General features: G+C 49.7%; 1 protein-coding gene across 4 annotated transcripts in view; it reads left to right on the top strand.

Annotated features, from left to right (window-relative positions):
- The first annotated feature begins 8270 nt into the window (after positions 1-8270).
- The window catches only part of CBFA2T2 (CBFA2/RUNX1 partner transcriptional co-repressor 2), a 62737-nt gene continuing 45795 nt past the window's right edge, over positions 8271-25212 (top strand). For all 4 annotated transcript variants that reach the window (XM_071446634.1, XM_071446632.1, XM_071446633.1 and 1 more), the window contains exon 1: positions 8271-8353. In XM_071446634.1, the coding sequence (XP_071302735.1) occupies positions 8326-8353 (28 nt within the window). In that variant the 5' untranslated portion in view covers positions 8271-8325. The remainder of the gene's footprint in view (positions 8354-25212) is intronic.

Below are 25212 nucleotides of genomic sequence, written 5' to 3'. Positions count from 1 at the left end.
TTCAGGATGCTGTTTACATAAGCAGACTCTTGCAGCTTGAACTCACTGCCTTTTGCTGGTGTCACATGGCATTAGTGTGTATTTAACATTTATTTAACTCTCCTTGGCCCTGCTCGTGCCAGATGGCAGGCAGCCTGCACGGCCAGGCAGGGCTGAGCTTGGGGCTGCTCTGAGCGTGACAAGGGGCTGGGTTGAGGCTGCAAATTTAAAAGTTTGAGCAGTTTTGTGGCTGCAGGTTCCTGAATGACACCAAAACACGCTGTGGGTTTGTGTCCCCGAGGCTGGGTGGTGTCCCTGCCTCCAGACAGCAAAAGCAAGGCAACCAGGGAATCACCCTCTGACAAGTCCAAACCTGTGTGAGGGCTGGCCTTTCCTCAACTCTTGCCAGGCACTGGAGTCTGATCACCTTGGCCTGATCCTGCCTGGCACTGAGCTCCCTCACTGCTCCCTTGGGAGCAGATCTGTGGATCCCAGCAGCCATCCCAGTCTGCTTGCACTGGGTGGGACGCCCAGAGCTGAAACCCTGAGCTGCACAAGCTGGGGGGTGCCTGGCCAGCCCGTGACATGGACGAGCTGATGACATGGCACAGGAGCTGATGACATGGCACAGGAGCTGCTGGCTGGCTCCTGGGGTCCTGAGCAGTGAATTTGCTCCTCTCAGGGAGATGCTGAGAGATCTCACAGAGTCATGCACAGCCCTGATGCGCAGCCGCAACTGCTGAGTGCTCACACGTCCTGCCTCTCCAGTCACTCACTCTCCCAGCACAGGGCATTTTTTGGGTAATGCAGCACTGACGGTGTCACTGCTTTCTCAAACAATGAAGAAATGCAGCCAGATGGCCTCTGGAAAACAAATAAGATATTCAAAACAGTATCAGCCTCTTTATGGCTGCAGCAGGCACCCATCAGCTTGAATATACAAATGAGGAAGATCTGAGATGGTTTCAGGGACAGGATTACAGCTTCTGAGCTGGGCTGGACACCCTCATGCTCAAACATTGGTGTTTGAAGAAAGGGACCAGCATGGTAAATAATGTCCCAAGATTTTATCACAGAATTATTGCCTGTTTGGGCTCGACAGCCGCTGTGTGCTCTGTCTCCCACCTGCTGAACAGGTCTCATCCCACCCACCCCCTCCTCCTGAAGTTTTTGCTCAATGAGATCCCATCCCCTCCCCCTGGACACAGTGCCTCTCCTGGCAGTGCTGACCACTCACACTGTGCCAGGAGAAACTCTGACCAGCCACCAGGCCTGACCTTGGGAAACTCCAGACCTCCCTTCTGGCACCATCTGCCTCGCTCTCCTTTCACTCAGTTCTCACCCTGTTAATGATGCCTGCACTGAACTTTCTCTTTTCCTTGTTTGGAAAACCAGTTCCCAGTGAAGGGAGCAAGCAGGGTGCTCTGGCCTGCCCTGTGAGAGAAATCCTTTATCTCATTTCTCACTCATTTCTATGACAGTAATGGCTTTTTTTCAGCATTTTTAGAGCTACAAATTCTGTGAGATGAGAGATTTCCAGACAACGCTCCCTCTTGCTTTTGTTTTTGCTGTTCTTTGACCAAAGCCATCAATCCTTGCCACAGATCTGCCCTCCCTGTAGAGGAAATGGAAGGGCAGAGCTGGTGTGGGAACTGGGAGGGGGCAGGATTGGGGTGAGGAAGGGCAGGACAAGGCTGGGGGGAGCAAGGCTGGCCATACATCTTTGCCTGACAGAGCTTGTTCCACCCAGGGCCACAGCCATCAGCTGAGACCTTCCCTCCCTCCAGCTCAGCCTGCAGCCCCCTGTGTCATGTTGGTTTTATTCAAGGCTACGAGGTCTCATAAAATGAGAGAATTAGAATAAGTTTGAGTTTAAAGATCATCTCATTCCCATCATGGGCAGGGACACCTTCCACCATCCCAGGGTGCTCCAAGCCCTGTCCAGCCTGGCCTTGGACATTTCCAGGGATCCAGGGGCAGCCCCAGCTGCTCTGGGCACCCTGTGCCAGGGCCTCAGCACCCTCACAGGGAAGAATATTTTCCCAGTATCCCAATCTAAGCCTGTTCTCTTTCAGTTTGAAGCCATTCCCCATTGTCCTGTCCCTCCAGGCCCTTGTAAACAGTGTCTCTTTATCTTTCTTACAGGCTCCCTTCAGGTACTGAAAGGACACAATCATCCTCTCTTCTCCAGGCTGTTTCCAGGATTGTTTCCAGGAACAATCCCAGCTCTCTCAGCCTTTCCTCACAGCAGAGCTGCTCCATTCCTCTGATCACCTTGGTCTGGACATGATCACTCCCCTGGACTGGCTCCAGCAGCCCCATGTCCCTCCTGCCCATGCTGTTCCCTTTGGTAGAACTTCTGCATGAGCTGAAGGATGGGGACCAAACCCAGAATGGTGCTTTTGATCAGTGCTCAGGGAGGGGTAAGGATGTGGCAGGACAGAAAACAGAACTGAAAAACCCCATCCTCAGAGCACAGCTCACTCAGCATGGCACGAGCTGAGCTGTGGGATGGCAGCAAATAACCAGAGAAGAGTCCAAGCACCTGCTCATGCAGCAAGCACCATTCCCTGTGCACCTGATAGAGAATTCACCATGGAAAAAGTGTCTGTGACCCGACTGCCTGAGATCCAATTCAATGTTCCAAGGAGAGGGGAAGAAGCTCTTGTCTTTTAGAGGGCATGTATGAATATTTTCGTGGTTTGCTGGCCATACATACATACCCTGTATAGTGGCTGTGTATTTATAGTCCTAAAAATGCTGTTTGCAAAACTGTGGCTGCTCACTGGGGTGTGATAGAGGTATATAAATACTGAGACATATATATCTATTATATATCTACCTCTCCAGCATGTGTGTCCCCACACATTGCACTGAGTTAGGTCTTTTTCTTGTCCCAAATACATGGTGTGTTCAAGTGATAAAAAGAAAAGGGTTCCAAATGAGGTCCACATGCCTGTAGAGTCTCTTGTCTCATCCACCAGCCTATTTCAAGGACATACAGCAGCATCAGCTGAGTGAACAGGTGTTGCTCAGTTGGATGCAGCACAGAAATCCAGACTCATAAAGCCTGGGTGGGTTTTTTTCTCTTGGAGCAAATAAACCCTGCTCTGTCTACCAATGTACCAGCAGAGGAAAAATTGCATCTGCCACCTTCATGTGATGGCTGTTCTTCCACAGAGCTTGAGACAAGCTCAGCTCTCTATACAGCTAAAATCTGGGGAGGTGGAGGTGGGGAAGGAGAGCTCCCTGCAGGGCAGGCTGTGGCAGAGGGCATCTCCATGAGGTGTGCCCCCCTTGCTCACAGAACATCAGGGTCTGGAGCTCATCCTCCCTGCAAGGACCATGCCCACAACTCACCCATGACCTGGTATTGCAATGCTGTGAGGGCCCTGCTGAGGGGAGAGAATGATGCATCTGACTCCATGGATAGCAGAAGGGTAATTCATTATTTTATTGTACTATATTATTCTATACATCTAAAACTGAACCTGCCAAGCACTCAACCCTGCTCACACTGCACTGCATCTCGTGACTGTCACCCAACAGTCCCCACACACACCTGGCACTGATGGGCCAAGGAAACAAAACACCATCATTTTGGATAAACAATCTCCATACTGTATTCTACTTTTGCATAACACAGGCACAGCAAATGATAAGAATTATGGTTTTTTCTCTCAGGTTCAGAGAATGTGAATCCCAGAAATATTCTTGGGAAGAATTGTGCCTTGCTTTTCTCTGTGAAGAGAAATGTGGGGCTACGACCTGGCACCACTCATCTCAGGTCTGAGAAAGAGCACAGAGATCCCATTCCCTGCTCACCATCTCCTCTCCCTAGAAGACACTTGCTGGAGGAGCAGCAGGATGGCCTCATTTCAACCATGACCCTGCTTTTGTGGGGAAGTCACATAAACCTATGGAAATGTCCCCAGAACTGCTGTCCTGAGCAGCTACACCCTTCATCAGCATTGAGGCCTGCCAGACCAAGCTTCAGTGTAGCTTTCCCTGGTATTCCAGGGCTATTATTTAGACAATCCTCTCCTCTTTGGGGTTTCCAAAGAAGCTGTTCCATCTTTAGAAACCAAGCAGCAATGCAGACCCTGTCATGGAGCTGCCCTGTGCCCTCCATGGCTTCAGCAAAGCTGTGGAAGAGAAAGGAAGATGAAAATACATTTGCTGCTCCTTCAAAGCTTTCCCCGGCACATCCCAGTGCTCTGCTTTGCTCTCCCAGTCCTCATCACCCTCTCCTCAAGCTGAGCAGTGACACTTCACACCAGGGCTGGTCTCTCAGGGTTGTGGTGCTCTGGAGGGATGGGACACGGAGCAGGGCAGCAACAGCCCCACACTGTCACCACAGCAGCTCCATCAGCACAAAGAGGGCTCCAGCCTGGGGGAGCCTCAGGGAGGTGCCAGGGAGATTCAGGTGTCTTGGGAAGCTGCTCCCATCATGGTGGGCTAGCCACTCTCCAAGGAGCTTCACAGGCTTTAAGGAGCAGCTAAATAAAAACAAAGCCCTTATCGGCGCCCCACACAATGGCCCTTTCTGCCTGACCGGTGTCAAGCTGGCTCCAGCGAGGCTGTGGATGACACAGGAATGAAGTGGTGGCAAACACAGGCCAGAGCCAAGCTGCAGCCAGCAGGGCAGGAGATAAGAGCAGCATGGGGAGTATGGGCTCTGGCAGAGAGGGGCTGGGGAGGAGGCAAAGCCACAAAGTTAAAACCAGGACAATGGCACTGCATGGATGGTCCTGTTGTTCTAGTGTAAATTTGGATCTGCTCCATCCTGGGCCATCTGGGCCCAAGAGATTCCTGCTCCTGGCCAGCAAACTCCAACGGAGCCTGTGGCTTGCTGAGCATCAGGGGTGAAACTGCTGAGCTGCAGGGCTGGGGCTGCTGCCAGCAACCACAGCCCAGAGCTGGGGCAGGTCACACCAGTCTGCTGGGAGCATGGTCCTGCTGGAAACTGCACTCCTGACCCCTGTGCCCCTTTGTCCCCTGTTGGGGAAGATGAAACAGGAAAGCCTTATAAACATAATTGCCTGGCAAAAGATTTTGAGACTATGGAAACTATAAGTGAGATTGAAATGAAAGCAAGCTTTGAGATCCCTCAGTTACTGAACAACTGGAAAACAATGGTGTGGCCGGCTGAAGGTGATCCCCTTTTGATGGAACAACACCCTCTGCTTGCAGACAGGCCCAAGGGTCAGAGCAGACCCCACTGGCTGGGCAGAAGGGGTCCAAAAAGGAGTTTTTAGGGTTTAAAATGTAACACAGGATGGTGATGTAGTGATTCTTACAGGCTGTATGGAAATGCTATAGGATTTGTATCTTGTACTAGATTGGTTAGTGAGAATCAGAATATTCAACACAGAAGAAGATTTATGGTATTGTAATGGGAACTTTGCTCTCTTAGCCTTTTACTCCCTTACCCTTTTACTCTCTTTCCCTCTCATCCTCTCTCCCCCTCTCTTCTCTCAGGCCTGCTCTGAGCTGTGGCTGGCAGCTCCCAGCAGGGCCCTGCCCCCAGGCCCTTTGCAATAACCCCCAAGTTCCAGCCCTGGCTGCAGAGATCTCTCGTGTCCGTCTGTCCTGACCGTCCCACCCCCATCGCTCCTACAGTCCCGAGGAGAGCTCACAGATCTCAAGGCCTTGGTTATACAGGCAGTGACTTGAGGGCATGGACAGTGCCCTAGGGCAGCCAGGTTGATCTCCTGCCACATCCCAAGAGCTCTCTTTCACTGGAGTGAGCTCTTCCCAGGCTGAAGCAGCGCATCCATAGCCACACTGGTACCAGCATGACTTGGTAACTGGTGAGGACAATTCCCTAGGGCAGGAGACTGGGTCCTGACCCTGCTTCCAGGACCTGCTGGGAAGGGAAACCCCAGCTATAACCCAATTTGCAGGCACGTATCTTCCTCCTACACCTACTCCCAAGTCTTTTGGGGCATTCCTGACCTAGCTGGCATATTTTCAGCTTCCCAGAGAACACCTAAAATGGCAAATCCCTCCAGGATGGGAGCAAAGATGTGCTTCATTTTCAGATGCTGATTGGACTTCAGCATAAAGAAAATGTTCTTCCCCAGAGGGTGCTGGCACTGCCCAGGCTGCCCAGGGAATGGGCACGGCCCCGAGGCTGCCAGAGCTGCAGGAGCTGCCAGGGATGCCCAGGGTGGGGCTGTTGGGGGGTCTGGGCAGGGCTGCCATGGGTGATCCTGGGGGTCCCATCCAGCACAGGGATATTCCATGATTCTGTGAGGCTGCAGCCTTGACAAGCCCTGAATAGAAGTCTCTGAATAGTGAAACTTTCATGATCCCAACCTCTGGCATTTCCAGGTTTTGAGGTATCCAAACAGTGAAAGCTTTGGCTTGTAGGAGTGGAAACACATCTCACCTTTGCCAAGGGTGTCTGACTGCAGCACGACTCCCTAGGACACACTGGGGATGTGATTTAGAGCTGGACTTGGAATATGGGAAGTGCCAGGAGAGAGCAAAACCACTTTGGTAACAGCACCTTGTGGCAGCTGCTCTCTGCACAGAGAGCCACAGGCACACAGCTTTCCCAGGCACTGTCCTGGGGAAGGCTGTGAGAAGATCAGAGAAAAGAATGAGAAACAATTTTTATCTCCACTCGCTGCACCTGTTGTTGTGAACATGTAGAATGTGTTATGGAGATTTGTTTACCAAAGGGTGATTTCTGAATTAGCCAGTGGTGATGGTGTTTGGATTTCAAGGACCAATTAGGTCCAAACTGTATTGGACTGCCTGTAAGGCAATGGGTTTCTCAATAAATATAGTATAATAAATTAGTGATTGATCAGCCTTCTGCAATCATGGAGTCAATGCTAATTATTACCTGGCCAGGGCTGTCAGGCTACAACACCTGAGGAGCTGAGACTGGGATGGGGACAAACCTGTCTGTCCTCAGGTATTGTAACACTTTGGGGACTACAGGTATTGTAAAACCTTTGGGGGTTGTGCACAGGTAATTTAACATCTTTTGGAGGTGTACAGGTATTGTAACAGCTTTGGGGATGTGTGTAATGGTCTTTTAACATCTTTCGAGGGTTTACAGGTATTGTAGCACCTTTATGGATCTGTGTACAGGAATTTTTACATCTTTTGGGGGTGTAGAGGTATTGTAGCACCTTTGGGGATGTGTGTACAGGAATTTTAACAGCTTTTGGGGTGTGTACAGGTATCGTAACAGCTTTGGGGATGCGTGTAAAGGTCTGTTAACATCTTTTGGGGACATGTTTAGAGGACTTGTAATATCTTTTGGGTGTACAGGTATGATAGCACCTTTGGGGACATGTATAGAGGAATTTTAACATCTTTTGGGGGCTTACAGGTAGTATAGCTCCTTTGGGGGACGTGTATAGAGGAATTTTAACATCTTTTGGGGTGTACAGGTATTATAGCACCTTTGGGGACATGTATAGAGAAATTTTAACATCTTTTGGGGTGTACAGGTATTATAGCACCTTTGGGGACACGTATAGAGGAATTTTAACATCTTTTGGGGGCATACAGGTATTATAGCTCCTTTGGGGATGTGTATAGATGAATTTTAACACCTTTTGGGGGTGTACAGGTACTGTAGCACTTTTGGGGATGCGTGTACAGGAATTGTAACACCTTTGGGGTTGTACAGGTATTATAGCACTTTTTTGAAGGTGTATATAGGTATTTTAACATCTTTTGGGGTTGTACAGGTACTGTAGCACCTTTGGGGATGTGTGTACAGGAATTGTAACACCTTTGGGGTCGTACAGGTATTGTAGCACCTCCTGCCCTCCTCAGAGCCTCCTGCCCTCCGCTCGGCCCCTCCTGCCCTCCTCAGAGCCCCCTGCCCTCCGCTCGGCCCCTCCTGCCCTCCTCGGAGCCCCGTGCCCTGCTCGGAGCCCCCTGCCCTCCTCTCGGCCCCTCCTGCCCTCCTCGGAGCCCCCTGCCCGGCTCGGAGCCCCCTGCCCTGCTCGGAGCCCCCTGCCCTCCGCTCGGCTCCTCCTGCCCTCCGCTCGGCCCCTCCTGCCCTGCTCGGAGCCCCCTGCCCTCCGCTCGGCTCCTCCTGCCCTCCGCTCGGCCCCTCCTGCCCGGCTCGGAGCCCCCTGCCCTCCGCTCGGCTCCTCCTGCCCTCCGCTCGGCCCCTCCTGCCCGGCTCGGAGCCCGCTGCCCTGCTCGGAGCCCCCTGCCCTCCGCTCGGTCCCTCCTGCCCTGCTCGGAGCCCCCTGCCCTCCGCTCGGCCCCTCCTGCCCGGCTCGGGGCGGGCCGGGGAAAGCCGCGCCCCCGCTCTCGTCACGGCGAGGGCCGGGCCGGGCCGGGCAGGAGGCGCCGAGGATCCGGGCCATGGTGGGGATCCCGGGAAGCTGCCAGTGTAAGAGCCGGGAGCGGGGCACGGGCGGGAGGCAGCGCCGGGCCGGGCCGGGGGGAGCGGGCCGAGCCCCCGAGCGGGCCGGGGGAAGGGGACTCGCGCTTTGTGTCATAGTCCATAATTGCACCTCTGATTAATGTGTGTTTCTCAGCGTGCGGGTTCACTGCCCCGCAGTGTGGGCCTGGGGACCCCCAGCCGCAATCCCAGCCCGCAGTGCCCGGGTTTGTGCGGGATTTCCTGGCTGGAGGGGTTCCGGAACAAGGGGTGCAGCCCCTCGGCAGGGCTGGGGCCGGCAGAGCCCGACCGCGGTGCTGCAGCCAAAGCGGGCTTTGCTTTGCACCCTCCTGGCACTGCCCGCATTGCCAGCCCAGCCCCGGAACACCTCCGTGAGGGGTCTGGGACACTTTTGGAAACAGCCACAGTGAAATATCCACGGCAGAGCTGGGCACGAGTGTTTGCCCTGCTGCAAACTGCGGGCACACAGCGACCTGGCACCCGCGTGTGCGAGCCCTGTGCACGTAAATGCTGCTCCCAGCAGCGCCTCTCCTCCGTGCAGCTGGGAGGGTGGCAGTGGGGAGCTGGATCTTCATCCCCCTTTGCGTTAATTTGCCCAAAATCCCGCGTTTGTTGCCAGAAGTGTTGTGCCCTCCGAAAGCTTTGAGGTTGGTAAGAGAGCACGTGGTGCTTCTCACCGTATTTCAGCTTCCTGAGAGTTTTTGTGGCCTGTGCTGGTTTGTCCACGATTGGGATGGAAATTGAGCCATCCTGGATGGGGAGTGAGGTACCAGATGGAGCCGGGATGTCTGTGTGTGCAATGGCCATCACACATGGGCTGGATCACGGCCCCTCGGTGACTCTGTGGCTAAGCCATTGCTCAGGAAAGGGAGAAAAGCAGTTAAAAACTCACCCCAAAGCTCAGGAAATTCAGGAATCTTCAAATGAAGTGTGATTGCTCATAGGGAAGCAGTGTAAAGATAGATGCTGATGCTAATGTGGAAACCACTCTGAAAGCTGCATTCCCGATTTGGAGAAGGAATTACCAAGTGACGGAAGTTGGTTTTATACTTTATGGTGCTGCATAGGGCAGAATGTGCGGAGATGATGGGGTGAAGCTGTTCCCCCTCGAGGCAGTGGGAAATATGAGTCTGTGGAGGCGTGTGGAGTTGAGCCAGCTGGTGTCCCAGGTGCCTGGAGAGCACCATGGTGGCAGAGCCGTGTCCACGTCCACGTGGCTTTGGAGAGCCCGGGCACCTGGCTCCTGACCTTCATCTTGTCAGCTCTGAAGAAAAGGCCCCACAGAAGGAGCTTGGGTGAGATCATGTGTTTTACCCCTGCCGTCCAAAGTCTGTGCCCAGTCTCCTTTCCCCAAGCTCCCTTTGAAGTCAGTCACAACAGGCACTGCTGAGGGTGATTCATCTCTCCAGTCTTGGACACCTCTCTCTGAATGAGACAAATTCCTCACTGGAGGTGCCTGGGCTTTTTCATTGACTGCAAGGGGAGTGCAGGAGAGCCTGGCTGAGGCTTTGGCAGTGAGGAGCTGGATGAAACCAATCCCACCCAGTGTGTCTGCTCATGGTGCAGCTCAGCGGTGTGTGCAGAGACTGGTCACATTCCCCCCTGCTTCCCTCACACTGAGCACAGGGAGGAGAGTCACACCTTTGAAATCCTGCTAAAAATGTTTGAAGCTAAGGGAGACAGGGATCTTGTGCCTCAGTCATAGCTTCAGGGTGGGTACATGAAACTGGTTCCTCTCAGCTGGGACACTTTCTGCAACATGGGATGAGTTGTTTGAATATTTTATTGGATCCTGCCAGGAATGTATAGATGTGTATGTGGCTGTTGAGTTTTGCAATATTAAAGCATGTCTGAAATTAGGAAGAAATTCCTTCCTGTGAGGGTGGGCAGGCCCTGGCACAGGTGCCCAGAGCAGCTGTGGCTGCCCCTGGATCCCTGGCAGTGCCCAAGGCCAGGCTGGACAGGGCTTGGAGCAACCTCGGACAGTGGGAGGTGTCCCTGCCATGGCAGGGTGTGGAACAAAGTGATCTTTCAGGTTCTTTGCAGCCCAAACCAGTCTATTATTCTGTGATTAGGGCTTTTCATCTGGTTCCTGCTGACAGAACTGAGCAAACAATCACTGACCCAATGGCAGCAAGGACAGCAAGGCGCCTGGCAGGAGAGGGTGAGGGCACCTGGAATGCTTGGAGTGACTCAGTGGGAGCTAAAGTGAAGTTTTTTACTCAGTTTAATGTGTCTGTGGCCCAGCATCCATTGGGGAATGCTAAGGATAAGGCTGGTGAGCCCTGCAGCTGCTTTATAAAGATAAGCACACAGATATGTGCTGAAGTTATCAGGACCTTTGTGGATAGATCAGGTGAGGATGCCCTGTTAGTGCCAGCTATTGAACACTTGCACGAGACATCACTCAATTCTTGGGCCCAGTGTCAGCCCAAGAACACTGTTGGGGTTATCCCAAAAGTGAATAATCAGCTGTAGACTCATAATCTTTATAAATCTAATCATCTGCATAGCCCAACGATTTCTGATTTTTACAGATCCTGGCAATGTCAGGATGTTGCTTGATTTCTTTGGGTGTGTGTTACAGGGAAGTGGATCAGTGCTCAGTGTGAAACTAACAATGGGGAAGGAAAGAAGAAATGTGGGACTGCTTTGAAACTTTGGGATGTTCCCGTTCATTTAAGGCACATACTGGCTCTCATGAATATGCTCTTCTTATGTGGATATTTCCAATGGCCAGAAATTGAAATGCATCATTCAGGGACTTGATTTTCATATGCTGTAAAATGAAAGGCTTTACGTGTTCCTCTCCCTTTGTGCCAGTGTTCAGGAGAATGAAATAAATTGAAATTTTAAAGCAGTCAGGGAAAAGAAAAAGAGTTTTTCGATTTGCTGGCACTCTGAGGATTGAAAAGAGTTTGTACTTGAGGAAGGGCTTGTGGAGTGGACTCTTTTGGAAGCAGGACTGGAGTGGAATAGTGAGCAGAGTGCTTTCCATCATCCTGAGCTGCCAAGGAGTCACAGGCACCTCAAGAGGCTGTCATGAGCCACTGGAGAAGGGGGGAACTGCTCAGGTTTCCCTCTTGCTGGCAAGAATCAGAGGTGAACTCTTCCCCTTCAGAAGAAGGAGGTGGCTGTAAGACCCAGAAAGGTGAGAAGTGAATCCACCTCTCCCTCTCTGACGTAAAAAGTCCCAGGGGAAGGGTTTCTACCCAGGCTTAAAATTCTCCTGTGTCCCTGTCACCTTCCCATCTCTTTGTGCCACATCCTCTGTGCGTGCACACCCTTGTTTCATTCAGCTACAACATATCCTGGACATAATTTTGGCTGTATTTGTGCACTCCAGGTTAATCAACCCTGACTTTGGAAGTCAATTAAAATGTTCTTTACTCCATTTCATGAGAGAGCAGTACTAACTTCTACAGGTAGCAGTTTTTCTGGGACTGCACTTGGAGGTCAAAATCTGCACATTTTCCTCAATGACATGCTTGGCACACTTGGGATAATTTAAAGGATCAGACTGTTCAGGCAGGGATTTTCTCCAGTGTAGATTTATGTTGGTATTTAAGGTTGTCATTGCTCACAGCCCTCAGCCTTGGGTAGCAAGGGTGTTTTCACAAGATACTTGGCATGCTCTTGGCTTGGCTTTGGGGCCATAGGTGACACTTCAAAGCTCGCTAAAAATACTTGAAAAATATTACAGAATTCTCTCATTACAGGTACATTACAGGAAAATGCAGGATTAGCCTTTTTTAGCCTGTGGATATAAAATAATCAGACAAATACTTCATGAATGCTTGCAGACTTATTGCTATAAGATTGGACTGGATAGACACACCATTTGTTTGCATCAATACCAGCTTCTCCCTGCTTATCTGTACTTTTTAATCCTCATGGTCTCTTGGGAGTTGGCTTTCACTCCCTAGCAGTGCACCTGGTTGCTGCAGCAGGAAGTTTCTCCAAATCTGTCACCTGACACGCTCCCACCTGGCCTTTGTGTGTGTTTGATCCCGCCTTTTCTGCCAGGAGGCAGCAGGAGGAGGAGGAGAAGAGGGATAAAGCCCTAAAGGAGATACAGCAGGGGGGCTGTACGTGTTTGGGGTGTGTGGGAGTGGGCTGGGGAGGGGTGGCTGGGTCGAGCAGTTCCTGGCACTGGTGGGACTGGGCTGGTGGCACACAGCAGCCTGGCAGCGCTGAGGAACCAGTCCAGGCACCCTTCCTAACCCCCACCTGGTCAGCAGAGACTCTTCAGTCGCCTTAACAGCAGTGGTGAGCACACAAACGGGCTTGACAGCTCATTGCATCCCGGCTATCTTTTGTTTGTTGGTAAAAACCAAATATTTGCTTTCTGCTTTAAAGCTGTGCATGCGGAGCCTCTCTGGATCTGGCTGCCGGTGTTGGATCAAACAGAGGTGGAACGGTGGCTGTAGTGTGGGGTACAGCTGTAGGGTCACACCTGGGCAGGCAGAACTCCTGGTTGTCTGCTTGGGGCACAGGCAGCTTCCTTTTCTTAGGTGGGTATTGTGGGCTGCAGAATTTTGTGGCTGTATTCCTGAGAGAGCGAGCACTTCCCTGGGTCTTGGCTAAGCAGAAAGTTAATTTAACACTTTTTCAGAGTGTGGGGACAGCTCAGCCTGCGGCATTTCCAGGTGCAGATGAGATTAATTTGCTTATCTTAGTTGAGGGCAGGTAGTTGTGCAGGGGAGGTACCAGAGCCAGGATGTTAAAACATAAAGAAGTCAAATGTTCCTCTGTTCCTCCCCCGTTTGTGCGAGCTCGTTTGCATGAAAACACCCGTCTGGCAGATCTGCTGCAGGAGCCTTCCCTCCATCTCCTCCTCCTCTTCCTTCAGGATTAGCTTTGTTGGGGGCCAAGAAGCCACCGATGAATTGTGACTGGAAAGGGCTGAACTTGAAGGGAAGGTGAAAAAAATCCTTCGAAACATTTGCAGCCCTGGCAGCGGGTCCGCGGGTCGCTGATGGGGTTTATCCTCTGACATCATGAGGATCTCTGACATTTCTAGCTTAGAAACAATAACTCGCCTTATCCGTCGTCATGTTTTTCTAATTAAAGACAAAGCTTGGTAAATATTTTTTAAATGATTGAATTTCCCAAGTATGGAAAACACATGTCGGGAGTCAGGCTGGCTGCGTCCGACGCGCCTTTTCCCACCGCGTCCCTCGGAGCACGCAAGTGCAAATACAGATTTAGAGCTGCGGGTGACCCGTTTATCTGAGATGATTGGCAAAGATTTATAAACCAGGAGGGGATTTACTTTGCTCTCCCTCCCTCCTCTTCCCCCTTCTTCCCCCACCTCCCCGACCCCCGTCTCAGAAATAGGAAATTGGGATCACATTAAACCCTAATTGGTTTGGCTCCAGCGCTGGTTCGGTGGCTGCCAAATAGTTAATTTATTGCGTGAGAGTTTGGCCATGTGTTGAGAGGCAAATTTGCTCGAAGCAAGGCATCTCTGTAAACTCTACATCCATTCCTGTGCCAGGTCCTGTTTACAGCATCTCCAGAGTGGGGTGCAGGGGTTGCTTTCCGTGCCCATCGCGGCAGGACAGCTCAGGGGGACCCCGCCTCCCTCGCTCCCCTGCCAAAACGCTTTCAGGAATTGTTGCCTAAAAGAGCTTAAAGTGGTTTTAGCTGGACTTGGCGCTCGACGTTTGGAAACTGCCAGCTAGATAAGACGTGGGAGGCTCTCAGGAGAATAAATGCATCTGTTTGGGAGATAGCAGCAGGCCTGGGCTGTCACCGCGGAGCAGGGCCAGGTGGGGAGTCCCCGGGGGTGGCAAGATGGCTTTTCCTGCATTATGTCAGCAGGGCAAGTGGGAAGCTGGCATATCTGGCTGCCCCGCTGAAGTCCTCCTCATTCCTGCCCTTCTCCACGTGGCTGTCGGACATCCAGGATTTGTTGTCACTTGCCCACAGACCCATGGCACCTAGTGGTGTTTGGCTCCTGTGAAGTTTTCTGGAAGATGGGCTCCAGCAGAAGAGTTTGCAGAGGTTTGCAGGACAAGCAGCCCTTGCTCAGGCCGTCACTGCCTTCCCCAGCACTTGACAGGGAATTATTTGGATTTGAGAGGATACAGCAGCCAGAGTTAAAGACTCACTGCTAGCACGTCTCTGGTGTGGAGTATGATTTGAAAGAGGCTGTGTAAGGAATAAATCCATGGCTGTGGCATTTTGTTTCGTTCCTCGCTGAGTTAAATAACAAACTTTGTGTAAGTGAGCTGCTTCCAGCTCCGAGGCAACAGAATTATCACTGCCGTGCTCAGCAGAGCCCTTTCTGTGTCAGCTGCTATTTCCATTGTGAACTTGATACCTGAAGGCTCAATATTGTGACCCTTTAATTTTCAGCTGCTGAAACGTCTCCTGTGAGCTGGCTAAAGGGGAAGAGCTCAGAGGGGAACTTGCAGTGGTTATGCAGTAGGAGCAGTGTGTTTCTTTGGCTATTTCTAAAGTGCTCAGTGTTTAGAAGAAATTGATAGGTAGTAGCAGAGCACATTTAGCAATACTTTTCTTTCTGTAGCTCTTGCTTCCTGGGACGTAATAAAATCCATTAAGTTCTATTTATGATCAAAGGCCCAGTATAGTAATAGTTTTATTTGGATAATTATGGCTGTTCTACCAATAATGAAAATACTGCACACTTGCAAATACTGCAGTGCTTAGAGGGGTGCAAGGTTGGCACAGCCAAATGTTTGCAAGTTGTGCTGAGGAGTCAGAGAGATACCAGTTAAAAGCATCTTGGATCTCGCTGAGTCCCTGTAGGAAGGCATGTCCTGCCCACAGGTGCCACGTTGGGCCATTCTGCCCTGGCTTTTCCAGCCATTCCATGCCTAACCCCTGCAGCAGGGTTAGGCAGACCAGAAGGGGACAAATTGGGCAGATATCAGAAACAAGTGTGTTTTGTTTTGGAGAGAACCTTTTCATCCCCAGGTCTGAAGGCAGGTTCAACATTCAGCTGGGAGCAGCCACTCCCCGCTTGTGCATCTCCTGCCTCGTTTGAAATGCAGCCACTTCTGGGATGAGCTGCTGTAATTACTTTAAAGCACATCGTACTTCCACCACTTTTGGCAGGAAGGAAGGAGGAATACTGTACTCCATCGCCAGACAAAATAGAAATCAACAATTGGGATTTTTCTCAAAGAGCAGATCTATCTTCTGTGCCATTAAACCCGAGTTGGATGGGAGCCTTGTACCCATTTTGCTTTCCCGGTGCGAGTGTGGCGTTCTGCAGCTCACAGCCACGTTCATGGGAAGATTTAAAGCAGCAAATTCTAGCCAGGAATTCTTTCTAGCACTTTGCTTTCCTTCTGCTGTTTGCCTCCCTCTTCACACTACAGATGCTGATGGATCACCTTCAGTGGTGAGTAACGGGATATGCTGTGCTTCAGTGCTGCTGGGAACGCGTGTGTGTCCTCAGGAATGTTCTTGCAGAGAGGCACTGCCTGTGTGGCACAGCTCCTGACCTGTGCTGCTCCAGGACTGGCAGTGCCTTGTTCTTGTGGCTCTGCAAGTCTGCTCACACTGGAACTGTGAGTGGATCACCTGCATCCCTTTACTGGTGTTTATTCACCCCTCTGCTGCAAAACACCTGACTTCAGATCACTGCCCTTGGCCCAGCTGAGTTTCCACATTCCACAATGCACTGGTGGTGTCCTTTTATCTCCCCAAGGGGGTGATTTTTTTTTCCATGAAAGCTTGGTTTTCCCTCTTTATCTAGGCATGCTGAGCACCTAGAAGTTAATTTGATGGAATCTTCTGAGGGAGAGTCTTGGTTTTGCAGTGCACTACTCCAGAAACATTCCCAGGTGCTTATCTGTTTTCTTCTTGAATATTTGAATATTTGTCTTTTTTTTCCTGTGTGGTGTTGATTTTAGCAAGAGGGAGAATAAAACCTCTTTGTGCATGTGAATAGGTAAATAACTGTTAGAGCACACAAACTGTTGAGCAGGTGATTTTTAGATAGTTCTAGTACCAGTTTTATTTAAGTTTTCAATCACTGTAGTTACTGTGTTCATCAGATTGTATTTCCCATTTAATAATTACAGCAGTTTCCCTCGAGCCCTGTACTTCTAATTAAGAAAGCTGAGTTTGAGATAAAACTAATGGAATTAAATTTGTTATGTTTTTATGGTAAAATATGCTCAGAAAAGAACACTTGTAGGATCAGTCACTGCTCCTGAGCATTGTTTACCACATCTTGATCCTCCATCAGTGCTGAGGATTTTCCTGGTGGCATAAGGACACTAGAACACCAAAGACCAGGAGCTGATCCATGCAGGAATTCTTGCCTTCAGTCTCACAGGTATCAAACAAACAAAGTTAGTTTGGTTGGCACAGAATCTCCCCTTTTCCCTTGTGCCTGTGTAGGGATTGCCTCAGTTTCCACCAGCACTGCATTTTGCTGTCCTGCTGCTGCTCCTGCTGGTCTGAGGTGGCCCAGGAAGCTCTGGAGAACCTGGCAGCACCACTCAGAGCTGGTCCAGCTTCAGGTGGGCTCTGGGCAGGTGTGACCCCATCCCCATCCAGGCTCTGAGAGCCTCTTCTGGTGAAGGGCAAGCCAGGGGACAGCTCTGCCTGAGCACATGCAGCACACCAGGAATTTAGATCTGTCCAAAAAGCCCTGCTGCTCCAAGGATGGAGATGCACCTCTTCACACCTGTTTTATAACACAGGAGCAAAATATTCAGGGCATCTAAATAGTTTATGGCCTGACAAACAAATTCTGGCAGTGGGAGCACGAGTTTCCATCTCATTAAATTGTTGGCAAAGCCCTGGTAATTCCAGTCACTGATACAGCACAGGAATTATCCCTCAACACGACTGGTCGTGTCAGGTCAGAGCATCACTGCTTTTTCTCAGCAGTTGTGTGTTTGTACTTGAGGGGAAAAGAAAGTGTTGAAATGCCAATTCATTGGGCTCTTCTCTGGAGCTGCAGCAAGGTCTTGTGAGGTCAGAAAAAAGTGTTTGTGGATTTCTACACCTAAGTTGTAATGAAGAATTGTTCTCAAATTTTTTTTTTGTCATACAAAACCTGACACAGATTCCCAGTTTGGCAGAGGCTCTGAGGTTTATCTTGGAGCTCAGCAGCTGTTCTGCAGCCCAAGACACAGTTCCTGCCATCTCCCAGCTCTTTGTTGGGCTGTAGGGGGTTACTTGACCTTTGGAGCCCTGACTGGGGCAGGTCAGTTATATCATGGCCATTCCCATTTGGGGACGTGTGCTGTGAGCTGGAGAAAAGCAGTGGGAGATGCCAGTGTCCTCTGGCTCCTGTGGCAGGCAGAGGATGAGCTGTTTTGTTGATGGGGTGGCACACATGTCCAGAGGCATGGGAAATTTGCCTCCAGCACTGTTCCAGATTTGATGGTGCCTTGCAAGCAAGAGGGAGCAGTTTGCTCTCCCTGCCCTGTGTTACCTTCCTCAGCTTGGAGACAGCCACATGCAAAATTCATTTTCGAGGTCGGTCACCCGGTCCCAGAGACTAAGGAATGTTGTAGTAGGGCTTTTATAAGATTGATATGCTTTATCAAAGGTCCTATAGTTTTCTCATTAAAGCAGGATTATCCTGCTGGGATTAGCTGTTCTGCATGGGTGAGGAAGACAGGCACTCTGCATTTTCATAGTGAGATGCACTGAGGAACACGAGAGCAGGGGGGCCCAGGGATGCAGGTGTTTGGAAACGGGGCCCAAGAGGGGCTTTTACAAATGTTGCCTTGATTTGACTTGACTCCTGAGCACGTGGGAGAACAGCAGCAGGCTGCACCTCCAGCACTCCTTAGCATCCAAATATCCCAGGCCTGAGACTCCTCCTGGCATTTAACAGCTTCCTCAGTGCAAACCTCAGGGAGTGAATTTGCAGCTTTTCCATATGCTGAAACAAACAGGCAGGGAAACCTTTTAATTTGCACAAGGATCTTCTGTCGTCGATGGAAGTTGACCCTGCAGGCTTTCTGGAACTGATTCCTGTCAGTTTGGCCTTGCAAGATTTAATTTAACCCTTGAATTTTCTCCTTTTCCCCCAACATTTTATTACATAGACTCCCAGAATGGTTGGGTTGGAAGGGACCTTAAGGACCATTATGTTCCAAACCCCTGCTGTGGGCAGGGACACCTTCCCCCATCCCAGGTTGCTGAGAGCCCATTCCAACCTGGCCTTGAGCATTTCTCATGGATTTTTTTTTCCTGTGTGACTACAATACTGAATTCAGCTCAAGTCACTTGAAAATTACTGCTTAAGTAACAAACAGCTTCTTTTGCTGGTTCTTTGGTGACCATAAATGTCTGGATCTTGTTGGGAAGTGGGTTTGGGGTTTTTTTAATGCACTGTCTGCCTCTCTAGTTTGTAGTCTTATAGTTATATACCCTTGTGTTCTTAATAGAAATATTATTAATATTTATGTTCTTAATAGAAATATTATTAATATTGCCATCACTGAGCAAGAACTTGGAGGAAAATGGTACAAAGAAATGCTGAAGCAGCACTGCTAACCAGGTAATTGTATGACACTGCTGCTTAGTTGTAAGGAGTCTCCAAGAGGAATGAACTGTTGGACTAAAAGCCTGCTCAGACTCTAGTATTGACTTGAAGAGGGATGTTACTTGATGTGACTGCAGTAAAAATCCCTTAAAAAACAGCCCTAGGACTTCTCTTGCTCTGCTCATCATGACATTCCCTACAGGATGGGTATTTGTCAAATGTTTTTCTAGAGAAGTGAATTTCCAAGTATTCACCAGGTCAGGCATCAGCAGTGAACAGGACAGGAGTCTCCCTTCCTGTGTCCCAGGGGAGCCTCCTGCCAGCCTGGAGCCCCTCAGGGACCTGGACTCATGTGCAGCTCCTGTGGTTGGGTTGGTGCAGCCCAAAGCTGCTGTGTGAGAAATGCAGCTGTTGCAGAGGTACAGTCAGTGGAGCATGCAGTGGTGCTGTACTCTGAGCAGGACCTGTGCTGGATTTTTCCCTCCTTTCCACATCTTCAGGAGGTTCTTGGTGCCTGGTCAGTGCAAAGCTGCCCAGCTGAGCTTTTCAGATTCCCTGGGCTCAAGGGGAGCAGATTATGAACCACAAGCACAGCACTTAAAACTCTGATAAGGCCTTAAATAGGGCAGGAGCTGCTGTAGCTGTGCTCTCCCCCTGGAAGCAGAGCAGGGCTGTGGCTCACCAGGTGTTTGCCTTCAGCTGCAGCTGCTCCATCTGCAGCCCCAGGTGGAGACGTTTGGGGCATGGGGAAAACACAGCTGGGAGAAGTTAAGAGCAGCCCTGGGAGGGGCTGGCTCACCTGGGCAGAGCAGGCTCAGGGCAATAAACTCAGCTTCACCTTGGCCACAGCCCTGGGTAGCATTAATCAAACGAAGAGGAAGTAAATGTCTTTGAGCTGCTTTAGTTTTGTTGGGTTTTTTTTTCCCCCCACTAGTCACAGCCAAATCAAATTAGCTCTTCCCAGAATGCTGCAGTTTAGCTGCCTCTGCCATCAACTCCAACCTCACTTTAGAGGAGCTTTGCTGATGAATCTCTCTTTTTTTATCTCCTGCTTGAGGTTTTTATTGTTTTTTTTTTAAGTTGTCTTTTTCTTCTCCCTGAGTTTTGTTTTTTTTTAATATAACTCATGCTGTAGAAAATGAAGATTTTTGATGACTTTTGAAGTTTCAAGTTTAGTAAACCTGAGGTTTGGATTGAAGGTAATAATTTTCTTGTTTTTTCCTTCTCTGTGCATGGAAATTAATTTCACCATACAGGTGTTTAGGTTCTCCTGGCTCTTGAAGTTGTCTGAACAAGTATGTCCAGGGTGTGGGGTAGAAGACACCTGCCTGCTTTGATGGGAGGCTTTCAGCAAATGTTCCTTTCAGCCTATTGCAAAATCTTCCCTTTGAGCTTCCATCCTCCAGCACAGGGCTGGTGACACCTGGGTGTGAAATGCTTGGATCCAGGGCAGGCAGCTCCTCACTAATGGTTTCCTGATAAGGACTCAGGGTGGAAAAATAAATTTTGGAAGCTTTGCATGATACTCTCCTCCCTATCTCTCTGATTTTATGGGAATTTTGTTCTTAGTGCTGCTGGTTGGTGTGAAAAGAGCACTCAAAGGAATGAGTGCAGTTCTGGGTGAGGGGGTCACCCTAAATCTATGCTGGGCACCCCTGTGGTGGTGTTGGAAGGACCTGATGCCTGCACCAGGTCTGAGTTTCCTCTTCAGCTCAGTTTTTTCCAGCTTTTGCATGTTAAATGCTGGAAGTTGGTAAGGCTGGGTGGGCTGAGTGCTTTGTCAGCTTGGTTTTCTCCAGCCCTTTGTCTGGGGAGAAGCTGAGTGTGGCTTTTTGAGACTTGGTTTTCTGTACCTGTTGTGAGTTGTTGAATGAGTTTGTGTCACAGGGATCTTGTGATTGAATCATCCTTCTGTTGGAAAATGTCCATCTGTCGAGGCAGAAGCTTTCCTTGGGAGCAGTGTGTTCCCTCTCAGGAGATCAGATACCACCCTAAGCACTCCATAGCTGTCTTTGCTAAACTCTGCAGCGTGGCCTAAATAAATATTTGGGTCTTTGGCATCCTGGTAGAGCTCTGGCTGCTTGACCTCTGGCTGTCCTCATGTCCTCTTGTTTTGTGTAATTTTGGAACAAATACTGGGGTTTTTTGTGTAGTTTCAGTTTTGGTTTTTGGTGTTTTTTTGGTTTTTGTTTTTTTAATAACCATATGAAAGGGGAAGATTTTAAATCCAGCTTTCACAAGATAGGGCTGTTTAGGCCCAGGGCTCCAGTTTGTGAAGGCAGTAAACAATGTCCTCAGCTCCATCTGGGGCTGAGTTTGGGGATGGATGGATCCTGGCAGGTCCTGGTGGATCCAGCAGCACCACCAGACACACTGTGGTCCCATTAATGCCTTTACTGGGAGAGGAGGGCCCACCCCAGTGTGACCAGCTGAGCTTGGCTGTGACTCCTGGAGGAACAGTGTAATGGGAATGACAGAAGAGTTGGGCCAGAAGAGAAAAATTCATGTTAGCCTGAATATAGCTTTTCATCCTCTTAAAATTCTTCTGCTTCTTTGAAGTGTGAATCCCAGATGCTACAAAAGTATTTTTCCAGACACGGCTGTGCTGTCTTGCTGTGCATTTTCCACCAAATTGCTGAATTACTGTTCTCCTTCTGGTCTTCAGTTTTTTTTTTTTCTTTTTTTCATAGCTTTATCTATTTGTCTGTATGTTTTACATGGCCAAAACTCATTCCTGTCTCCCCTACCCATCTGAGCACTCCCCCACGAGGCAGCATTCTCACCAGGCTGTGGTGGAGGACAGGAATGCTGGCTTTTTTTCCAGGAAACTTGTAAACACCAACTTCCTGTTGACACGAGCTGTAAATCTGCAAATAGGCTCTGCTTCCGGCAGGAGGGGAAGGTAATAAAATTTCAGGTCCTTGTTCACTGTGCCTGGTCCTCCTTGAGCTGCATCCAAACACTCCAGAGCACAGAGAACCTGCTGATTGCTCTGTACCTCTGGAAATGAGTCTTGCCTTTGATTTTTTTTCTCCTTCAGGCACCCAAACAGATGCAATGCTAATAGAAGCCAATTGGAGAATGTCAAAACCCCGATGACTCCAAAATGATGCTTCATTTGCTTGTTTTCCCCTTTCCTTTCTCACTGCCTCTCCCACCACTGAGCTGATCTTCAGTTTTGGGGAGTTAACTCTGTCTTACATCCACACCAGGCATTTTGGGATAATGAACTGGCCCAAATCTGGCCAGCCATTAATTTCCCCATGGCTCACCTTTTTGGGAGGTTGATGCACACTTTAATTCTGGGAGGGTAGCAGGGTCAGGTAGCAGACACCTGGGCAGGTGGCTGAGCTTGCTCAGCAGATTGCAATGGTTGGGATGACAGTGATGATTTTCAGGATCAGGTGTTGGGGCTACTGAGGCAGATGAGGAGCCTGGAGATGGTGGAAGCAGACAGTGGAGAAGGGAATCAAACATGTGAAAAACACCAATCACTTGTTTTTAAATTTTTAAAAGTTTAATAGTAATAAAATTGCTATAAAACTAGTAATACAATTAGAGTAATAATAATTTGGACAATTTGAATTAGGACAATATGAGACAATAGAGACAAAGAGTTATGGACAGTCCAGGTACCTTTTCAGGGCAGCACGAGCCCGAAAAAGGACACACATTAACAAAGGATTAACCCTTAAAAGCAACAGCCTGTTGCATATTCATACACCTCATCCATGATGCATAAATTCCATTCAAACACAGGATTCTGTCTGGGCAGTGTCAGCTTCTTCCTCTGAATCCTAACAGTGCCTTTCGTTTCTTCTGATAAGAGGGCAATAAATTCTCTTTCTCTGAAAGATTCAGGTGTCCTGTGGCTGCTATTTCTCTGCAAGTCCTTTCTTTAAAAAAAGTATCTCACATAGCATAGTTTCTATTTTAACATTTTTTAGAACCTAAAACTATATTTAACACACTACTTAAGAGAATTAATACAACATTACTTTCTAACGCAACACATATAATATTCATTTGAATATTTGCAAAAAGCCAATCATAAAATACATGCATTTTTCATAAAAAAAGAGATTAAAACCATAGTAGTGGAAACAAAAAGGATACAAAAAGGAAGAAGTGGTTACAGGACACGGCAACAAGGAGCACCAGGCAGGTGCAACCTCCTAAAGGGAGGTTTAGACAGGTGGGGTCGGTCTCTTCTACTGGGCAGCACTGACAGAACCAGAGGACACAGTCTCAAGCTGTCAGGGAAGGTATAGGTTGGATATTACGAAGAAATTTTTCACCCAAAGAATAATAAAGCACTGGAATGCTCTTCCCAGGGAGGTGGTGGAATCACCATCTCTGGGTGTGTTTAAAAAAACACTGGCCATGGCACTGGGTGCTATAGTCTGGTTGAGGTGTTAGTGCATAGGTTGGACTCAATGACCTTAGAGGTCTCTTCCAACCTCATTATTCTGTGATTCTGTGATCCCTACCCTCAGATGGGCCTGGCAGTGCTTCTGAGTGGAGACAACACAGTGTGATCCCAGAAGCAAAGATGCTGCCCTGCCCACAGCAGCCTGGGATTTGGAGAGGAGGAACAGCAACATCCTTGCCCTCCTGGTGAATTGGGTTTGCATGGCCAGGTTTTGGTGGTGGGAGGGTACAGGGATGGTATTTTCAGAAGTTTCCCCCTTGAGAAGGAGGGAAGGGTGGGGGAAGGAGGTTTTGAAGATTGATTCCGCTTCTCATTACCCTGCTCTGATTTTGTGTGGCCAGCAGGAGCAGGGAGCTCGTTCCTCCCCTGTACTCAGCTCTGGTGAGGGCACACCTCGAGTGCTGTGTCCAGTTCTGGCCCCTCAGCTTGGGAAGGATGTTGAGGTGCTTGAGCACATCCAGAGGGGGCAACAAGGCTGGTGAGGGGCTGGGAACACAAACCCTGTGAGGAACGTTAGAAGGAACTGGGGCTGTTCAGCCTGGAGAAGAGGAGGCTTAGAGGTGACCTTATTGCTCTCTGCACCTTCCTGAAGGGAGGTTGAGGACAGGTGGGGGTCAGTGTCTTCCACCAGGCAGCACTGACAGAACCAGAGGACACAGTCTCAAGCTACAGCAGGGAAGGTACAGGTTGGTTATTAGGAAGAAATTTTTCACTGAAAGAATAATAAATACTAGAATGCTCTCCCCAGGGAGGTGGTAGAATCACCATCTCTGGATGTGTTTAAAAAAAACACTGGCCATGGTCTGGTTGAGGTGTTAGGGCATAGGTTGGACTCGATGCTCTTAGAGATGTCTTCCAACCTCATTACTGTGTGATGAAAGGAGAGCGTGGATGGAGGCTGGGCTCTCACTAAGCATCCCATGAATGAATCTCCTGTGCTGTGGCTGATGTCCAGCCCTGTCCCCTGCGCTCCCCGCCCGGGCTGGCTCTGCCTTGGCTCCGCCTTGGCTCCGTGCCCTGCCGAGCGCTGCAGCCGGGATGGGAGGCACATGGCAGCGGTGAAAGGGGAGCCTCTCGCCGCCCCTGAGCCTGGGTGGGCGTGCTGGGCCTTTCGTAAACTAATAGCTCCCAGCAGTGCTCCTAAATCAGACTTTGTGGAGCCGGCAGCGCGGCGCTGGAATGCCGGGCCAGGCGCAAAGGGCTGCGCTGGGCTCTTTCTTCTTTCTGCTCCCCCCCAAAGGCAGCGTTTGTTAGGTCTAAAGGGTCAGCGGGAAGCAGGAGAAGGGAGCTGGCAAAGAAAAATGGGGGAAAAGTAAATGGAGGAAAAAACTAGCCAAAAACCACCTTTGAACTGTGGTTTTTGTGATTGGTTGAGGCTGGAAGGAAGGGAGCCCTGCTCGGTGCTAAACTGGGATGCTACTGGGAAGCCTTGCTTAAAATGCACAGTTGGTGGTTTTGCTGGGTGTAATGAACAAAACTTGAGATTTATTTTTTTTTTAAAGGGAGATGGGAATTTGGATATTCTTAATCAAGGTTACCAGGTTAGTGACATCTAATTAATGAGAAAATAACCCTCCTTGGTGGCTGTGTGGTGGCGAGGTACCACTTTCCTCCTCTGAAGCACTGGGAAAGGAGCAGAGCCCCAGCAGCCCCCACAGATAAGGGCCTGGAGCAGAGGGAAGCTCAGGGTGAAATTGGGAAAAAGAGCATGAGATAAAGAAGGAAAAGTTCTTTCTGTTAAAAGAGCCTGAGATAAAGAAGGAAAATCCATTCTCAGGGGAAGAGCCAGGGGTTGTGGCAAGGAAGGCACCAGTGGAGGGAGGTGCTGGAAGCAAACTGGGATATAGTGAGCCTGCTGTAGGGAAGGGGCTTGAGATCCATCACCTGCATTTTATTGCTCACAGTGGCCCCTGGGATGAGGGAAAA

This window comes from Agelaius tricolor, unplaced genomic scaffold (genome assembly GCF_023055355.1).
Source record: "Agelaius tricolor isolate 1412-34295 unplaced genomic scaffold, bAgeTri1.0.p SCAF_23, whole genome shotgun sequence".
In the NCBI taxonomy this organism is placed as follows: domain Eukaryota; kingdom Metazoa; phylum Chordata; class Aves; order Passeriformes; family Icteridae; genus Agelaius; species Agelaius tricolor.
Note: the sequence above shows the minus strand (reverse complement) of the source record. Positions and strands in the feature narration are given on the sequence as shown.